The sequence below is a fragment of the Pituophis catenifer genome, unplaced genomic scaffold (genome assembly GCF_029215685.1).
Source record: "Pituophis catenifer annectens isolate HBS135680 unplaced genomic scaffold, rPitCat1.0.hap2 SCAF_6, whole genome shotgun sequence".
Classification (NCBI taxonomy): Eukaryota; Metazoa; Chordata; class Lepidosauria; order Squamata; family Colubridae; genus Pituophis; species Pituophis catenifer.
In genome coordinates, this window is record NW_027256886.1 from 100,672,658 (window position 1) to 100,689,275 (window position 16,618).

Consider the following 16,618-nt stretch of genomic DNA (forward strand, 5'->3'; position numbering starts at 1 on the left):
CCTTGAAGAAACCCATCCGGTCTCTTCCCTGAATTTCTATCAGGGGGCCCAGCTTTAGTCTCATTTTAGAAGAAAGGCCAACAAATGATACAGAGAACTGAACCATAGTTCCATTTATGCACAGAATAAGAACATAAATTAATTTGTGTGCCTGTATTACTGGGTAAAAGAAATCTGTGCATAATTACCAAAAGCACATTAATGGGCTCCTAGACTGCCTAGAAAGATGGCATTTGGGATGCTGTTTAAAAGATTGTGAGCCGACAACTGAGAAAATGTTGATATTTCTCCTTCAGGATGCTGAGTATCACAGGAATCACGAAGAATTCGGAAACTTTTTAAAAATAAAACACAAACACAGGATGCTTTCTACTAATTTTCTACTAATTCATAGGTTTTCTTTAAAATGGCCTGAAGGTTCAGAAAAGTAACACCTGGCAAACCTATTAACTTCAGTGTAGTTATGTTGGTATAAAAAACAAAACTAAGTTTGTTCAAAAGATGTTCTCTGTCTTGCAATTCTCCCAGGATTAAACTGCAAAGACTTCGAATAAAATCAAACTATAGATGGAATAATGATAAATTATAACAACAACAACAACAACAACAACAACAACAACGATGATGGAGGTCAAATTTTGGTGAGCAAGATGCTAGGATTAATCGGTAAAGATGAGACTGTCATAAAACCACAAATAAACCAGACCTTACATGTTATTATTTACTTGTCACGTCTTGGATATTGTTTATTTTTAAAGCAGAAGGGTCTGACCCACAAACAACAACAGGAGAAAGCCAGGCTTTCAAATTTTTATCTCTATGTTAATTTTGCTCAGTTCCCAGCTACAAGAGCATTTACTACTGAAAGGAAGACAGAAAATATTTCAAGATCCACTGAGATGATCTTTCTTGTGAAATATATAGACTCCCTGTTATTTATGCTGCATTCGGTCATTCCCTTTGAAATACTTCTTAAAGAAAAACTCTAAATGTTTTGCCATATTTCAGCTTTCTATGTGGTTGTGAAGAGTCAACACCAACTTGATGCCACAGAGTCAAATACTGGCAGAATATTTCTGATGAATCCTATTTTATTATTCTTATGATTACCACCGCAGTTACATTTTACAATATACAGGGCAACATAACTTTCTTGGCCCTTTTTGATTGAAAATTCCAAGCTAGGTTGCAAGATGAAGTAGCGATATAGTACGTCAGAGCTACTTGCAATTGTATTTTTAGTATACTGTATCTGTCTTAACTCTGCATCTTTTTCGTTTACAACCTTTGCCAATTTTGTGGATTCTGATGAGTGCATGGTTTTCTCTCAGTACAATCCTAAGGAGTAATCTAGGTACCTAAAACAGGATCTATATCCTGTTTATATCTATAGGAAGTTAACAAAGAAGGAGAGATCAATAGAAACGTTGGCAACTACTGCTCCAGTCTTAAAGCACAAGACTTGGACTACTTGGCTGTCTCTCCGCTAAGAGGTAGCCGTGCTGTAATTCTTAAAGCCAAATTAACGGAATCGTAAGTTACTTCTAACATTTACAGCATACATACAGCTAATTTGACAAGCTTTTGAAGGAGCTGACTACTTCCCTGCCTAAAAACCGAAACCCTCAACTAGCTTTCATTCCCTTTTTATGATGATGGCCTTCCTTCCATAAATACATACATTCTAGATAATGTAGCAAGGGAACCCAGGCCAAGGCTCAAAATGTCTTCCCTTCAAAGGCCTCCAGATTGAAGGCTGTATCCAAAAATCTTCGGAGCGAGACGAGATGAGTGTTTTTATTACCTGTGGCCGGAGCAGCCGCTGGGTCCCGACCAACATACCTTAAGATACAAGAGGAAATAAATTAGAGATTTCTCTGAAGTAGGTGTGGATATAATAATATCTACTAACACTATAATTTCTGATGGACGGCTGATTATACAGGAGATAACCCCATCCAACTACCGACCCATCAGTCTTCTTAATATAACTTCAAAAATGTATACGAAACATCTCCTAAATAGAATAGAGGACTGGTGCTTGGATAAGGAAATTCTGGCAAATGAGCAGGCAGGTTTTAGATCAGGTAGGTCTACCATAGACAATTGTTTTGTCCTTTCCCACTTAATTAATAAATACAAGACCCAGGGGAAAAAGCTGTATACCGCCTTTATTGACCTTACTGCTGCTTTTGATTCTATAGATAGGAACCACTTGTGGAGGAAACTACAAGTTATGGGGATGGACCCCAGACTTATTTTGTTGATCAGGATTCTCTATACTAATACGGCAATTAGAGTCAGATATGCAGCAAATGGGGCCTCAACAAACAGCATACCGACAACTAGAGGAGTGAGGCAGGGCTGCCTGCTGGGCCCTACTCTTTTTAACCTTTATATAAATGATATCCCAGCGCAGCTGGATGATCTTATGACGCACAGCCCCCAAATAGGCTCTAGATTTATTAACGTATTAATGCATGCCGATGACTTAGTGTTGTTTTCTAGAACCCAAATAGGAATGAGGAGACTTCTTGACAAGCTCACACGTTACTGTACTGCAAACCACTTGACTATAAATGTAGCTAAATCAAAAGTTTTAGTCTTTGGCAATAAGAATAAAAAGCACAATTGGCAGATTAATGATACAAAAATTGAGCAAGTTACCCAATATACTTATCTTGGAATTGTTTTTTCCAGTGCAGGAGGTTGGACTCCGCACCATCAACACCTTTCTCAAAAGGTCAGAGCAGGAGCAAGCCTTGTATCCAAGTTAAGTAAACGAATCCAACCAACCTCCATTTTACCCCTTCGTAAAGTCTTTCAGGCTAAACTTGTTCCGATCATGCTCTATGGTGCTGAAATTTGGGGTCTTACAGAGGCCCCCATATTAGAGAGAACTCAAAATAATTTGTTAAGGAGGATGCTTGGGGTAAACAATTCCACTTCAGCTGCAGCCGTCAGAGCTGAATTGGGACATTTCTCACTGTACACCTATACAATCACTAGGGCGGTAGCCTACTGGCTAAAAATGACCCAGATGGATGCCAGCAGACTCCCCAAAATATGTCTAGAGGAACAGCAGATTTCAAATCCTCAAAGGTATTCCTGGCTAATCCGGCTGTCAGAAATATTGAACCGATATGGCGTAGGGTTCCCGTTGTGTGACACACTGAACCAAGTTAAACAACGGATTAAAGATATACATGGGCAAATGGACATGGCAACCCTTTCAACTAATCATTCCCTTAAACTGCTGACAGCAGTTAAAACAACTTTCACTCTGGAAAAGTATTTACATTTAGAAATGCCATCAGTGGAGAGACAGTTATTTGTTAAGTTTAGATTCGAACTCCTAGATACCAACGTTAGATTCGGCCGTTATCGGAAAATCCCGTATGACAAAAGAATATGCATATGTGGGGTAAACGTCGTGGAGGACACGGCGCATATAATATTCGAATGTAGTCTCTATCAAGAAGTAAGAAAACAATATCTGTCCCCAATTATAAATAAATTTCCCCACTGGAATATAAGCCAAAAATTAGCATTTCTGTTGAGGGCTGACTCTCCTCCCCTGGTAAGAGCGATCACTCGATACCTTAAAAGAATGACGGCAATACGAGCCAGTTATATCAAAAAATTTTTTTATCGATTGTAAGGAAGATGAGCTCAGTTAGAGAGGAGCTATCCTATTTGGGTTATCTAGTCTTGGCAACTTAGCTATTGAAATTTGATATTGTAAAATTTTAATGTCATCTATCATATATTTTTAGATTGCTATTTTTGTAACTGTTTTATCTTTTTCCCTTTTTCTTTTCTGTTTTGTTTGAAAAGGCCTTCGGGCTATTCAACAAACTATACTATACTATACTAACTAGCAAGGCTGAATAGCTGTCTGCTACAGCATCCACATCTTACATGGGCAACTAGAAGTTCAGCCAACATTTACCCAGCTCTATGACTAAAGTGGTCTTCCAAATTTCTTCACTCTATTTTCCAAAAAGATTTCAGATCTCTACTGTAGATCAGTGCTCCAAGCAGATTCCCCCATGTGGTCTATTTAGACTCCATAAGGGTCCACCAATCCATCTTAGAAGAAATGCAATTTACTGGCTGAACATGCTCTATGCACTGCAAATTTTCAGATTTCAGATTTCAGATTTTCAGATGATCACTGATATCCAATGCAAGCACTGTTACCATATAGGTCGAGTATGGTTGACGATGGTCCGGAAACGAGGTTTGACATAGTCATAGTAGCCTATGTTCTTGTGCTCTTCTTGGCACCAGACAAGTTCGGCTTTAGCATATTTCTCGATTTCCTCTTTTAGCAAATCAAAAGGAAATGGTGAGATCTAGAGGAAAAACATCAAAGGACCCTCTGAAATATAAAGATGTCACGTTCTGCAGCTGTACATCTTATTCCCCAAATGCTTCGCTAACGGGGTCTCCCATGCACACAAACAAGGAGGCTTAAAGGTTTTATTCGATCTATGAATCAAAGCAAACCAAACAGTCTGCATGTCTTGCACAGATGTGAGGATTATGGTGCAGTTATTCGTTATATCTTTCCAAGCTTCCACCTGTTAGGATGGTAAGTGTGAGAGCATCCATGAAAATATAAATTAAAATAGGAATGTTGGTGATGATTTTTGTTTAAAAACTTGGTAGTTGTGGGAGAAGAGCAGGCAGAGTCTGGGGGCAGAGTCAAGAGAGTCATCAGCCTAGAGCCATTCCATTCCTATAAATGGTCTAGGTCTCTTGAATTCCGTTGACTCTTATCTAGTGTCAATTTAGTGTTGAACGCTAGTTGACTAGAGTCTTGTCTATAGGCTTGAGCAATAAATCAGCTTAACTGGAACTTAACATTTGATTCTTCGTGCCTGACAGCAGCCCACATGCAAAACAGAATAGGCAGGATCACTTGAAGAAGTGATCCTTGCACTCCAAATGATGAGTAAAGAAATGATCCTGCATCTTAATCCAAGGAGAAATAATACTTTTTTTCCCCCCACACACAGTATCAGATTAGTCAACTGTGGGGTTACAGTTAGCAGTTTTGCTACTTTTATATAGCTGAAGTACAGTTTTTTCTTGTGGGTTTTGCATCAGTGCATATATTTGCAGCTACTTTCATTTGGTATATATTTCTTAAATTTCACTATTATGAAATTACATCACCAAAATTAAGCTACTTGGGATCTCAGTATTCTAAGAGGAAGATGACTGGTATCATTTGTTTTCATTACCAATGCTCCCTAATGGAATGAAATTTGAACGGCTCATCTGATAAATATCAAAATAATAATAATTTAAAAAACAGTACATAGTTCTTGGTTCATGAACTATGCATACATTTGCCAGAAGAATTCCAACGATTATCTTTAGGCCAAGGAGAATTCATAGGCACATCAATTCAAAACCCCATCTCAATTACTTAAAAAAAAATCTACAGGATGCAATACTTTAAGGGAAATAAATATGAGAATATTTGGAATGCCATGTATTACTGGCTAATATCATGAAACCAAAATAAAGCAGAAGAAAAACATTTTCATTCAAACGTCCATTGGAGACACCAGGGCTTTTAACTTGCAAATGAAAGAAATGGAGTGAAATATCACAGTGACAAGCAGAGTCACAATTAAGATGCAAATGATCGATAACATTATTAAAACTTTGTGGAGGAAAGATGGCTTTGTAATTTACATGATAAACTAGGTTCCATCAGCTACTATTTTAACCTTGGCATCCACTGTCACAATCAGAACAGCTTTTATTTCAGTACAGAATAGTGCACTGAAATAAAAGCTCTTCTGATTGTGACAACGGCTGCCAAGATTAAAATATTACCTGATGGAATCTACATACAGAATACTACTATCCTTTTTTTTTTTCCTGATATTTTTCCTGCAAAAAAAAAAAAAAAAACCCAAATAAAGGAGAACTTTTGTAGCTCAGGGTTGGAATGAGGGGTCCTTGGTGCTCTCTGAGCTTGGTTGTTTTCTTGCAAATGTTTCATGACCCAACTAGGTAACATCACCAGTGCTGGAAAGAGGAAGAGGAGGAGGAGGAGGAGGACTGTGGGATCCGTAGTGCTCTTTGAGCTTGGTTGTTTTCTTGCAGACATTTCATGATCCAAACTAGGTAGCATTGATGATGTTACCTACAAAAAAACACCCAAGCTCAGAGAGCACCAAGGACTCCTAAAAAAACCCCACCAGTTTAGAGTCTGACTAATCAAAGACTCAAAGTTTGACTCTAATTACCACATAAATGTCAAATTGTTTCTAAAACAAATGTTCTAGAGTTTCTACAGCACAAGTTTTACCTGCTCCAATCTGATGAGAGCCACTGCTTTTTCCAGATCTTGATTTTTCCTTTCTTTAACAAGATCATAATATACCTTCCCAGTACAGAAAATCACCCGATTCACCTCCCTGGGGGTTTCAGCGGCAACTCCTTCTTCTGCAATCACACGCTTAAACTTGGTACCTAGGAAGAACACACAAGGTTGGACTATAAAACCCAAAGATGAATCATTAATGTGATTAGTAGAATAAGAGGAATAATAGTTATTTCTTATTCTTCTGATTCCACATTCATGATTTTCTGCAGAGATGTTCTAGGGCAGGGGTGTCAAACTCGAATTCATGAGGGTTGTGTTTGACCTCAGGGGCCGGGTGGGCGCAGCTGGGGTGGGCATGACCAGCTCGACATCACTGGTGTCAGGGGTACCTGTGGTGACCCAGACGGGGCTGGGGGATCCATTGTCTCCAGTTCCGTTTTCAGCTGCAACAGCCTCCTGCAGCCCTCTGCCAGCAAATGGAGCTCCGTATTCACTGGCAGAGGCACCACGGGTTAGTCCCACGGGGCAGATCTAAGCACCTCATGGGCCGGATCCACCAGTGGTGGTATTCAGCCGGTTCTATCTGGTTCGGGCGAAGCCGTAGTGGCGGCTGTGGGAGGCTCTGCCCACCCGCCCAGATGTCATCATGTCCCGTTTTCGATGCTCTGCACGTGCGCAGAGCGGGCATGTGTGAGCGAAGCAAGCACACTCTCACATTTGCAAAGCAGTAGCAAAAGTAAGTGAATACCACCTCTGGAATGGACAATGCAGGAAGCTGCACCCTTCCCAGAGGATCAGGCTAGTATGGGGATGAAGTTAGATCCTGCTGGTCCAGATTCCCAGGAATCAGTTTCTATGAGATCACGGCCCATATGCATGGGCCTTCTTGACCAGTATTTTTAGTGGTTAGGGAATTCTGAGAGTTGAATTCCACACATCTTAAATTTCTCACCTGCAAGTATGTGTGTAAGATTAAGCATACATGTAAGCTTGCTTAGATGTATGTTTGTTTAATTTTATGCACATACTGATATGTTCATTTAATCTTACACACGTACATGAGATCACCTTTTATTTTTTATGGACCAAAAGCCAACATAAGGCAGAATGGGGAATTCTGAGAGTTGAAGTCCACAGATCTTAAATTTCCCACCTGTATGTACGTGTATAAGATTAAACACACCTATAAGCTTGCTTGTATGTATGTTTGTTTAATCTTACAGACATACTCATATATATGTTTAACCCTACGGACATACATGAGATCACCTTTTGTTTTTTATAGCCCCAAAACCAACATAAGCCAGAACAGTGACCAAGGGGCATTCAGAGGAGGAACAGGATTTCCCTCTTAGCTAATGGGTCATGGCAGGATAGGATGGTCCAGTCAGAGAGGACGCATTGAAGGAGACCCGACTCCCAAGTGAATACAGGCAGGATTCCACTCTCGTTCCTCCCAGCAGCTTCAGCAAAACTGAGCTCTATCTTCAGGCATCTGGGTGGGTCGCTGTTTTCCTCTCCCTGCTCTGCCGGTGGCTGCAGATGCACCAGATTTGAGCAGGGGACAGGAAATCCTGCAGGGTCAGCCCAAAACCCTGAACAGTTAGAAGTTCCGATTGTCTCCCCTGAGCAAGTCACAGCAAGCAAAACATTTCCAAAACACACAAATCTACCTGGCACCATTTCATCAAAACTGGATTTTGCTTCAGGATGTCTCAGCAATGACTTAGGGGTGAAGATAATTAGCTGTAAAATCATTAAAATGTGAGTTTGTCACCAGAGTCAGTACATAGTTTCCAGTATATTCAAACAAGCATTGAATCAAAGGCTGAATTGTTTACAACCAAATCATCAGTGAAGTCCTGGGTGAGACCCTAACAGAAACAGCCGACTGAAAAGGTCCCTCTACTAATCAGTTAGATTAATTGGGTCCTGCTCTTAGCTAAGGTTCTGCAACTCCAGCCGACTCTATTATTTTTAAAGATAGCTCAAAGTCACCTCCCAAAGTGCATTTCGTGAATCAAAGACATCACCCACCACAAGAAAGAAAATGAAAAATAAAAATGAAATAACCCAAGGTTTTACGGAAATTTCAAAACTGTTTCCGCCAAAATATGTGGAAGCTGTAATTTACCAGAATGACATCAGAAAACTCCAGGCTCTGAGGCAGAACAGAAAAATATCACTGAGAATGGAATCGTGCAGTGTTCACCCCTTGGACCCATTCGTATAGTCTGGATCAACTGGAAAAGGTGGAAAAGCAGCCAGATCCGAATGTACGGATAAATATCAATATTCAAAATGGGCAGAAAAATAACTTCCAGATAAGAAGACCACAACTGAGCCCAACATTTCTGTTGCTAAGTGAGACATTAGTTAAATGAGTTTTGCCCCATTTTATGACTTTTCTTGCCAGGTTTTTTAAAGTGAATCCCGGCAGTTGTTAAGTTAGTGACACGATTGTTAAGTGAATCTGGTTTCCCCCACTGACTTTGCATGTCAGAACGTCGCAAAAGGGGATCGTGTGACTACAAGACACTGCAAGCGTCATAAATATGAGTCAGTTCCCAAGCATATGAATTTTGAGCATGTGACCAAGGGGACGCTGCAATGGTCATAAGTGTGAAAAATGGTCATCAGTGACTTTTTTCAGTGCCGTTGTAACTTTGAACGGTCACTAAACGGACTGTTGTAAATTGAGGACTACTTGTATAATGTCCTCATTGTTTCCATTCTTTAGGTCACTTCTGGGATATCAGTCTGGCCTTCTCTCATGCAGCCTCTTGCAATCAGTAATTTGCATGCAATTGTGGTGCAGTGGTGGTGCAGTGGTTAGGGTGCAGTAGTGCAGTTAATTCTGCTGACTGCTGGCTGCCAGCAGTTCAGCAGTTCTATCCTGACCGGCTCAAGGTTGACTCAGCCTTCCATCCTTCCAAAGTGGGTAAAATGAGGACCCAGATTGTTGGGGGCAAGAGGCTGACTCTGTAAAACCGCTTTGAGAGGGCTTTAAAGCACTGTGTAGCGGTGTATAAGTCTAAGTGCTAAGTGCCAGTGCTATTACAGGCGATGCATAAATGACAAACGCAACCATTTCACGACTTACCGGTTTCCTGAAGGGCAACAATATCTGCCTTCGGAGGACGTGGAAATAGCTGGCTGGTGTTGAGCAGTTCACCACGATCCAATTGCAGTCATAGAGCTGAGAAACCTCAAAGTCGTCTTTGAATTGCTGGAGAGGGACAGGATCAAAGGTATTAGGAAGCCGGACGTGGCTTCCAGGCCATCTGCTACGGCCGTTTGATTTTCCTAAGGGCTTGGAGACGGGTGGGAAGGGAGGGTCTTCAGGTGAAAGGCTCGTCTCAGTCAGAGGAACCTCAGATGCTCCTTGGACCGTCACAAAAGGCACCCAGAGAGCAGAATTTGTCAGTTGCAGTGAAACACAGCTCCTTGTGACGGCCCACAAAGATGCGTGCTTTCATTTGGGTCTTTATCTGGGGTTGTGCTCTGTCAATGTAATAACTTAGGGGCTGTTAGGAAAATACACTGACATTTTTCCAGTTAGGAGCAATTTTGTGTACAAACAGTGGGACCCCACAAGGAGGGTCTTTAGTCTTGTGACCCAGGATTAAATCCCTCTGGTCCTCTGTTCCCACCAGGGAAGACCAATCTACTCTTAGCAACCAGCCATGAAAGTATATATATTATTACATTAATTTATTTGATTTTTTTATGAGTTTTACTGTTTTTTAAATGTGTTTTTTTATATTCTGTAAACTGCCTTGAGTCGCCCTGGGTGAATAGGCAGCAATTTAAATCTAATAAATAAATAAATAAATAAATTTCCAATATTTGGGGTTCCCTGCATCTGAAGTGCCGGTTGTTAGGAAGGTGACTAAACCCATAATTTCCCTGATATATTTTAAAAACTGAATATTTCAGCCAAAGTTTCTCTGGATAAAGGTAATGACTGAAAATACTAAAATTATGTGCTTTGTGTAACCTATTGTAAATTGTGTGGCAAATCTGCTAAGATCTGATAATTTGAGTGGTGGTTATGAGATCTTGTTTGCTGTATCTTTATATTCCTGCATCAGGTAAATAATACGTATTAACTGGCCCACTATCTGTCCATGCACATTTTATATTTTACTAATATGTGGTGATCCTAGTTGTGATTTTATTGATTTCCTAGCAATGGAAGCTTATAATGACTATATGCAGAGGGGTTTTCTTTCCACTGTCAAAAGATGGTATGCTTAATCCACCAGTACATTGCCCTTTTTTTGGGGGGGGGGGGAAGTCTGCTCAATTAATATCATTGATGATCTAAAACCAGTGATTGATAGGAAATGTTATTAACAAGGACGAAATGGCAGGGGAAGAGATAGAGAATCAATCAATAAACCTACTTACAGGGAATGCATCGGGATCATCATTACTCATCTGAAGGAACCTCTCCGGTCTGGCTGACGAATGCTCCGGACCCTGATAGTTACAGCATTTGAAGGAAAACAAGTTTAATTATCTACCCTCTAAATCCAAATAAAATTGCCATTTCGGGCAGAATTGCTCTGGCAACAGTGCAATACAAAATTAACAGCTACAAAGGACGACATGATATACAAGCTGGTCCAGCAAGATATTTTAACAGTAGAAATCCTGCTTGAATCATGACATGAATTTATATCACTTGATTCAAACAGTTGAGTAGAAGCCGTAGCCTTTACCCCCAGTGGCTGCTGCACAGATTTAGTAGCTGATTACTACGTGTGTATATTATAAGTGTGGAACGGGTTATAACTCTACAAAATCTCTCGGCATCGAGACTTACTAGAATGAGCAGGGCTTATTCTCGGGTATATATTAAATCACCTATAAACATTTGCCATTTTCTTCACTGATACTTTTATTCTTCACAAAAGATTCACATTACAGAAGAACCATTGAAGGTGTGAGGATTCCTGAACCAGGCGGGAGAGCCGCCCAGAAGACCTCAAAGTCCTCTTCTTTCTTTATCTTTATTTTTATCTTTATTTGATTTGTATACCGCCCTACTCCCGAAGGACTCAGGGCGGTGAACAGCCAAACAGTAAAATACATAAATACAAAATTTAAAAACAGGCTAAAATCGAATTAAACAATTTGGCCCAGACAAATTAAAACACCCCAATCATTTAAAAAACAGATTAAAATTTGCATATTAAAAAGAAGAGAGGGAAAAGATTAGGCCAGGCCCGCCTGGTGGAATAAAAAGGTCTTCTAATCCTTCTGTTGTGTGAACCTATTTCAAGCAGGTGGAACATAGAATAATACGGTTGGAAGGGACCTTGGAGGTCTTCTAGACCAACCCCCTGCCAAAGGCAGAGATCCTATACCTATTCTGGACTTTCTTTGAGCTTCATGAGGTGGATACACATGACCACAGAAAGAATAACAGAAAAAGAGAGTAACAGACTTGGAAGGGACATTGGAGATCCTCCAGTCCAACCCACACACCTCCCACCCACCCAAGCAGGAGACCCTATATACCATGGGGGCAGATAAGGGGCTGTCCCGTCTCTTCTTAAAAGCCTCCTATATTTTAAAAGCCTATTTAAATAGAAAAGGCAAAATACGTAGGAAAAAACTGCATTATTTCAAAGCTTCAGTAAGGAAACGAACTGCTTCTTGCCAACCCGGAAGTATTTTTTTTGTGATTGGCGAAAGGCCTACCATTCCTTCCATTCCGTGGGGCAAAAGAAGGACGATTCCATTGTGACGGACCCACTTGGCTTGCCCAGAACTGATGAACTGGTCAATGATGCACTGGGCGGTGTTGTGAAAATCGCCAAACTGAGCTTCCCAGCACACAAGGGCATTGGGACTCGACATCGCAAAACCAAGTTCAAAACCTAAGCAAGCAAGAAAGCAAGAAAGGAAAAGGTGTGATCAAACCCAGCTGTTGCCATAGTGGAAAATACAGGGAGTCCTTCTTTAGTGACAGCCCCCAAGTGAAACTGGCAAATCAGGCGTTAAGCAAAGCATCGTAAAACCGTGACTGTGCTTAGAATTGGACTTCAGCTTTCTTTTACTTGACAGACCCGCAAAGGTTGTAAAAATGTGAATACTTGTCATAACGTTACTTTTTCAGAGTTTTTGCAACTGCAAAAAGTCAGTGAACAAGGATTACCGGTATCTATAGTTAAAGATTGAATTATTGAGCACTTGATGTGTAGCCAGAGATGTGCTAAATAAACATCTGGAGAATGAGAAACCAGATCAGAGAACATCCAGAACCCAGAGAAACACAATTAAGATAAAACAACCTTTATTGTCATTTACCCGTATACACAATGGCACACATTAAAATGAAATTCCGATGCCCCACTCTCGAAGGAAGGAACGCCACCCACTGAACAATGTCACCATCCTAAGGATGACAACATAATAACAGCAGCAGCACCAAAGATGCCAAGTTATACAAAAATGACACCAAAACGTATATTAACTACAGTCCATTTTGAATACTTCCTGTCATGCTTAGACACACTGGAAACAGAGTTACCAGCCAGGATCAGAAGCTAAATTAAGTCTTATTAGATCTCTTAATCATTATTACTTAATAGAATCCCTTCCTTGTGGCTTCTCTGTCAAAATATCTTCTACATCTTCTATATTTCCAGCTTGAAAATCGTCACGGTTTCTGAAACTTGAGTTCTCAGCCTTTGTATTTAAACTAAACTAAACTAAACTGGTTTAGAAAAACTGGGAATAAATCTAGTCTCTGTTTAGTTGTATAGTATACTTATCGAAACATTATCTATGGAGATAGAAAATTAATTCAAGTAATGTAGAAAAAAATTGCAGTATGCTTAACACATGACAGGTGGCTACAGGCCAAAGTTGCTGCCGTTTCAATGCCTTAAAGTGGTCGTATTCTACATTTAGTTGGAATGCTTTCAAATGTTAAATGAATCTCTTTTTCCCCCCTCTTCTCTTCTGACGGTGAGGATGAACTGGGCATTAGAAAATCACTAAAAGGATAGAACAAAAAATTACTACACTGACCAGCACAGTTCTTGCACAGCTATTGTTCAAGCACAATAACAGCAAATGGTCAGAACAGCTGTGATCTCTCTGCAATTCTGTTGTGTTGTGCCACAGTACAAGATTTCAAGCAGAGCTGGAAACTTCATGAAAACATTAAATGACACTAACCTAGTTTATTTTTTAATAACCCATGACAATGCCAAGCTATTTGTCTTTATGACTCCTGTGTTGCTATGGCAGACAATGCCTTTCAGATAAAAAAATATATATCCCTCCCTCCCTCTCCCCCCTGCCCTTTCTCTCTCATCTTCTGCCCTCAAGCTTTCTTTCCCTAAATGTTTGCACTGAAATAGGTCACAAGATTGGTAAGGGTACAAATGCATTGTGTGTTGCCCATTAAGACTTTATCTTCAACTTAAGTCAAAGGGAGGGATAAGAATACAAATACTTGCCCATGTGATGTGCTGATAGATGACTGTGTGTGTATCTTCATAAATGACTTAGATGAGGGAATAGAAGGGGGACTCACCACATTTGCGGATGATACTAAACTGGCAGGAATAGCTAACACCCCTAGATGGTAGGCTCAAGATCCAGATGGATCTTGATACACTTGAACACTGGGCCCTATCTAGCAAAATGACATTCAATGTAGAGAAAAGTAAAGTCTTACACTTAGGTAAGAAAAAGCAAAAGGACACATATAAACTGGGGGAAACCAAGCTTAATAGCAGCCACTGTGAGAGGGATCTTGGAGTGTTAGTGGACAACCTGTTAAATATGAGTCGAGAGTGTGTAGCGACAGCCAAAAAAGCCAATGCAATCCTAAAATGCATTAACAGAGGGATACAATCAAGATCAAGTGAGTTACTAATACTGCTCTATAAAGCCTTAGTAAGACCACACCTAGAGTACTGCATCCAGTTTTGGTCACCATACTATAAAAAAAGATGTTGAGACTCTAGAAAGAGTGCAGAGAAGAGCAACAAAGATGATTACGGGAGGCTAAAACGTACAAAGAACGGTTGCAGAAACCGGGCATGGCTAGTCTAGTGAAGAGAAGAACCAGGAGAGACATGACAGCAGTCTGGGGCAGCCCCAATATTTGAGGGACTGCCACAGAGAGAAGGAGGTCAATTTTCCAAAGCACCTGAAGGGCAGACAAGGAACAATGGATGGAAACTGATCAAGGCCTAGAAATAAGGAGAAATTTTCTGACAGTGAGAACACTCAGCCCGTAGAACAGCTTGCCTACAAAAGTTGTGGGAGCTTCACCACTGGAAACCTCCAAGAGACTGGACTTCCATCTGTCAGAAATGGTGTAGGGTCCCCTGCTTGGGTGGGGTAGACTAGATGACCTACAAGGTCCCTTCCAACTCTATTATTCTGTTATTTCTGTTATATAAATACCCTGTTCTGAATAAAAGATCCTCAGGTAAAGGTCCTGAAACAGATTACAAGTATTGGAGACTTGATAGATTCTCCCGAGAAGAAATAGATTCTATTCTATGTAGACATTTATTCTATGAGAATGAATGTTATATTATTCCCCACAGCAAAGAGAAGCAGAGATGGTTAAACTGATTCTTTTATCCAAATAAGTGATGATATTTAATTTTGCCTCTATTTTGAAATTGCTTCAAGATTTTGTGTTTGTAATGCGAAAGAAAAAAAAAAGAAACTTTGATTCTGTTTTTGTAAACTAAACAGGCTTATTGTTATAGAAATGGCTTGTACATGCTGTTGTGTAAAAGCAAAAAGTTGTGGTTGTATTGTTGTTACCTTCTACTGTGCTAAAGAGCATCGGAAGTTGGTGCCTTTTTCTTTTTTTTTTTCTCCTGCTAAACTGTACCCTTTTTTCTCCTCCCTCTCTTATTATTTTTCTGTGTTTTTCTTTGTATTTTATACTTCGATAAACTAATTAAAAAGTTTTTAGCATGAGATTACAAGTATTTGAGTAAAACTAGAATGATGGGGAAATTTGATGGGGAATAATTAAATAAGCTGGAATAGTAGAGTCCCAAGTGTGGAATTCATTTTACTTAAATAAGTAAATATAGATTAACAGAGTTGGAAGGGACCTTGTAGGTCATCTAGTCCAAGGTCATCTAGTATTGTTCTCACTATCAGAAAATTTCTCCTTATTTCCAGGTTAAATCTCTCCTTGTTCAGTTTCCATCCATTGTTCCTTGTCTGGCCTTCAGGTGCTTGGAAAATAGCTTGATCCCCTCCTCCTCTCTGTGGCAGCCCCTCAAATATTGGAAGATGGCTATCCTGTCTCCCCTGGTCCTTCTCTTCACTAGACTAGCCATGTCCAGTTCCTGCAACCATTCATCGTATGTTTTTGTTGCAATATTTTCAGGATCAGACTCAATAAAGATAATAAGAATTAGAGATTTAAATATATTTCTCTTTAATAATAATAGGCATTCTATATTCGCTGAATATTCAAGATAGAAGCAAAGAAAATGGTGAGGGTGGCTCCTTATATATACAAGGGGTGGAGCCAGGAATGGGAGTGGTAAATTATGAATACATTAAAATCCAAAGAATAAGTTAACCCCTGATGTCCCATATATACATTATTTACACAATAGAGAATAAGGCATTTACATCTGACAAATCCCCCTCTAAATGCCGGTTCGCTATACAACACCAATTACATTCAGATTCAGGACAATATAATACATACAATTTAGAAGTTAAATATTTGTGCTGTTTAGAAGGTAAAGGCTTCGTTAATATGTCAGCTAATTGTTCAGAAGTATCACAATGTATTGCTTTGATGAACCCATCTTGAGATAATTGTCTCACGTGCTTAAATTTTATATCAATATGCCTGGACCTTTGTCCAATGGCATCGGATCTGGATATTTCAATGGCTGCTTTATTATCTTCATGCACAACAAAAGGTAATGCAGGTTTTTTCCAAACATCTGAGATCAAGTCATTGAACCATACAAGGTTATTTGCAGCTTTGGATAAACAAACATATTCCGCTTCTGTGGTTGAAGTGGCTACCAGTTCTTGTTTACCAGTGTACCAGTAAACTGGACAATCATTCAATAGAAAAATATAACCAGAAGTACTCTTTCTGCATGATGTATCACCAGCCCAATCTGCATCCGCATAACAGGTAATTTTTGGTTCTTTGTCATTATTAGGTTCTAATACTAAACAAAAATCTAATGTACTTTTCAAATATCTTAGAATTCTTTTGACAGCTTCCCAATGATA

At 39.7% G+C, this 16,618-nt stretch overlaps 1 protein-coding gene across 2 annotated transcripts in view; it reads right to left on the minus strand.

The window, feature by feature from the left end:
• Positions 1-1,718: 1,718 nt before the first annotated feature.
• Positions 1,719-16,618, minus strand: part of OGDHL (oxoglutarate dehydrogenase L) — a 77,839-nt gene continuing 62,939 nt past the window's right edge. For both annotated transcript variants that reach the window (XM_070944840.1, XM_070944841.1), the window contains 7 exons: positions 12,065-12,243; positions 10,766-10,837; positions 9,456-9,581; positions 8,026-8,098; positions 6,335-6,498; positions 4,204-4,358; positions 1,719-1,842 (listed from right to left, as the gene is read on the minus strand). In XM_070944840.1, the coding sequence (XP_070800941.1) occupies positions 1,719-1,842; positions 4,204-4,358; positions 6,335-6,498; positions 8,026-8,098; positions 9,456-9,581; positions 10,766-10,837; positions 12,065-12,243 (893 nt within the window). The remainder of the gene's footprint in view (positions 1,843-4,203; positions 4,359-6,334; positions 6,499-8,025; positions 8,099-9,455; positions 9,582-10,765; positions 10,838-12,064; positions 12,244-16,618) is intronic.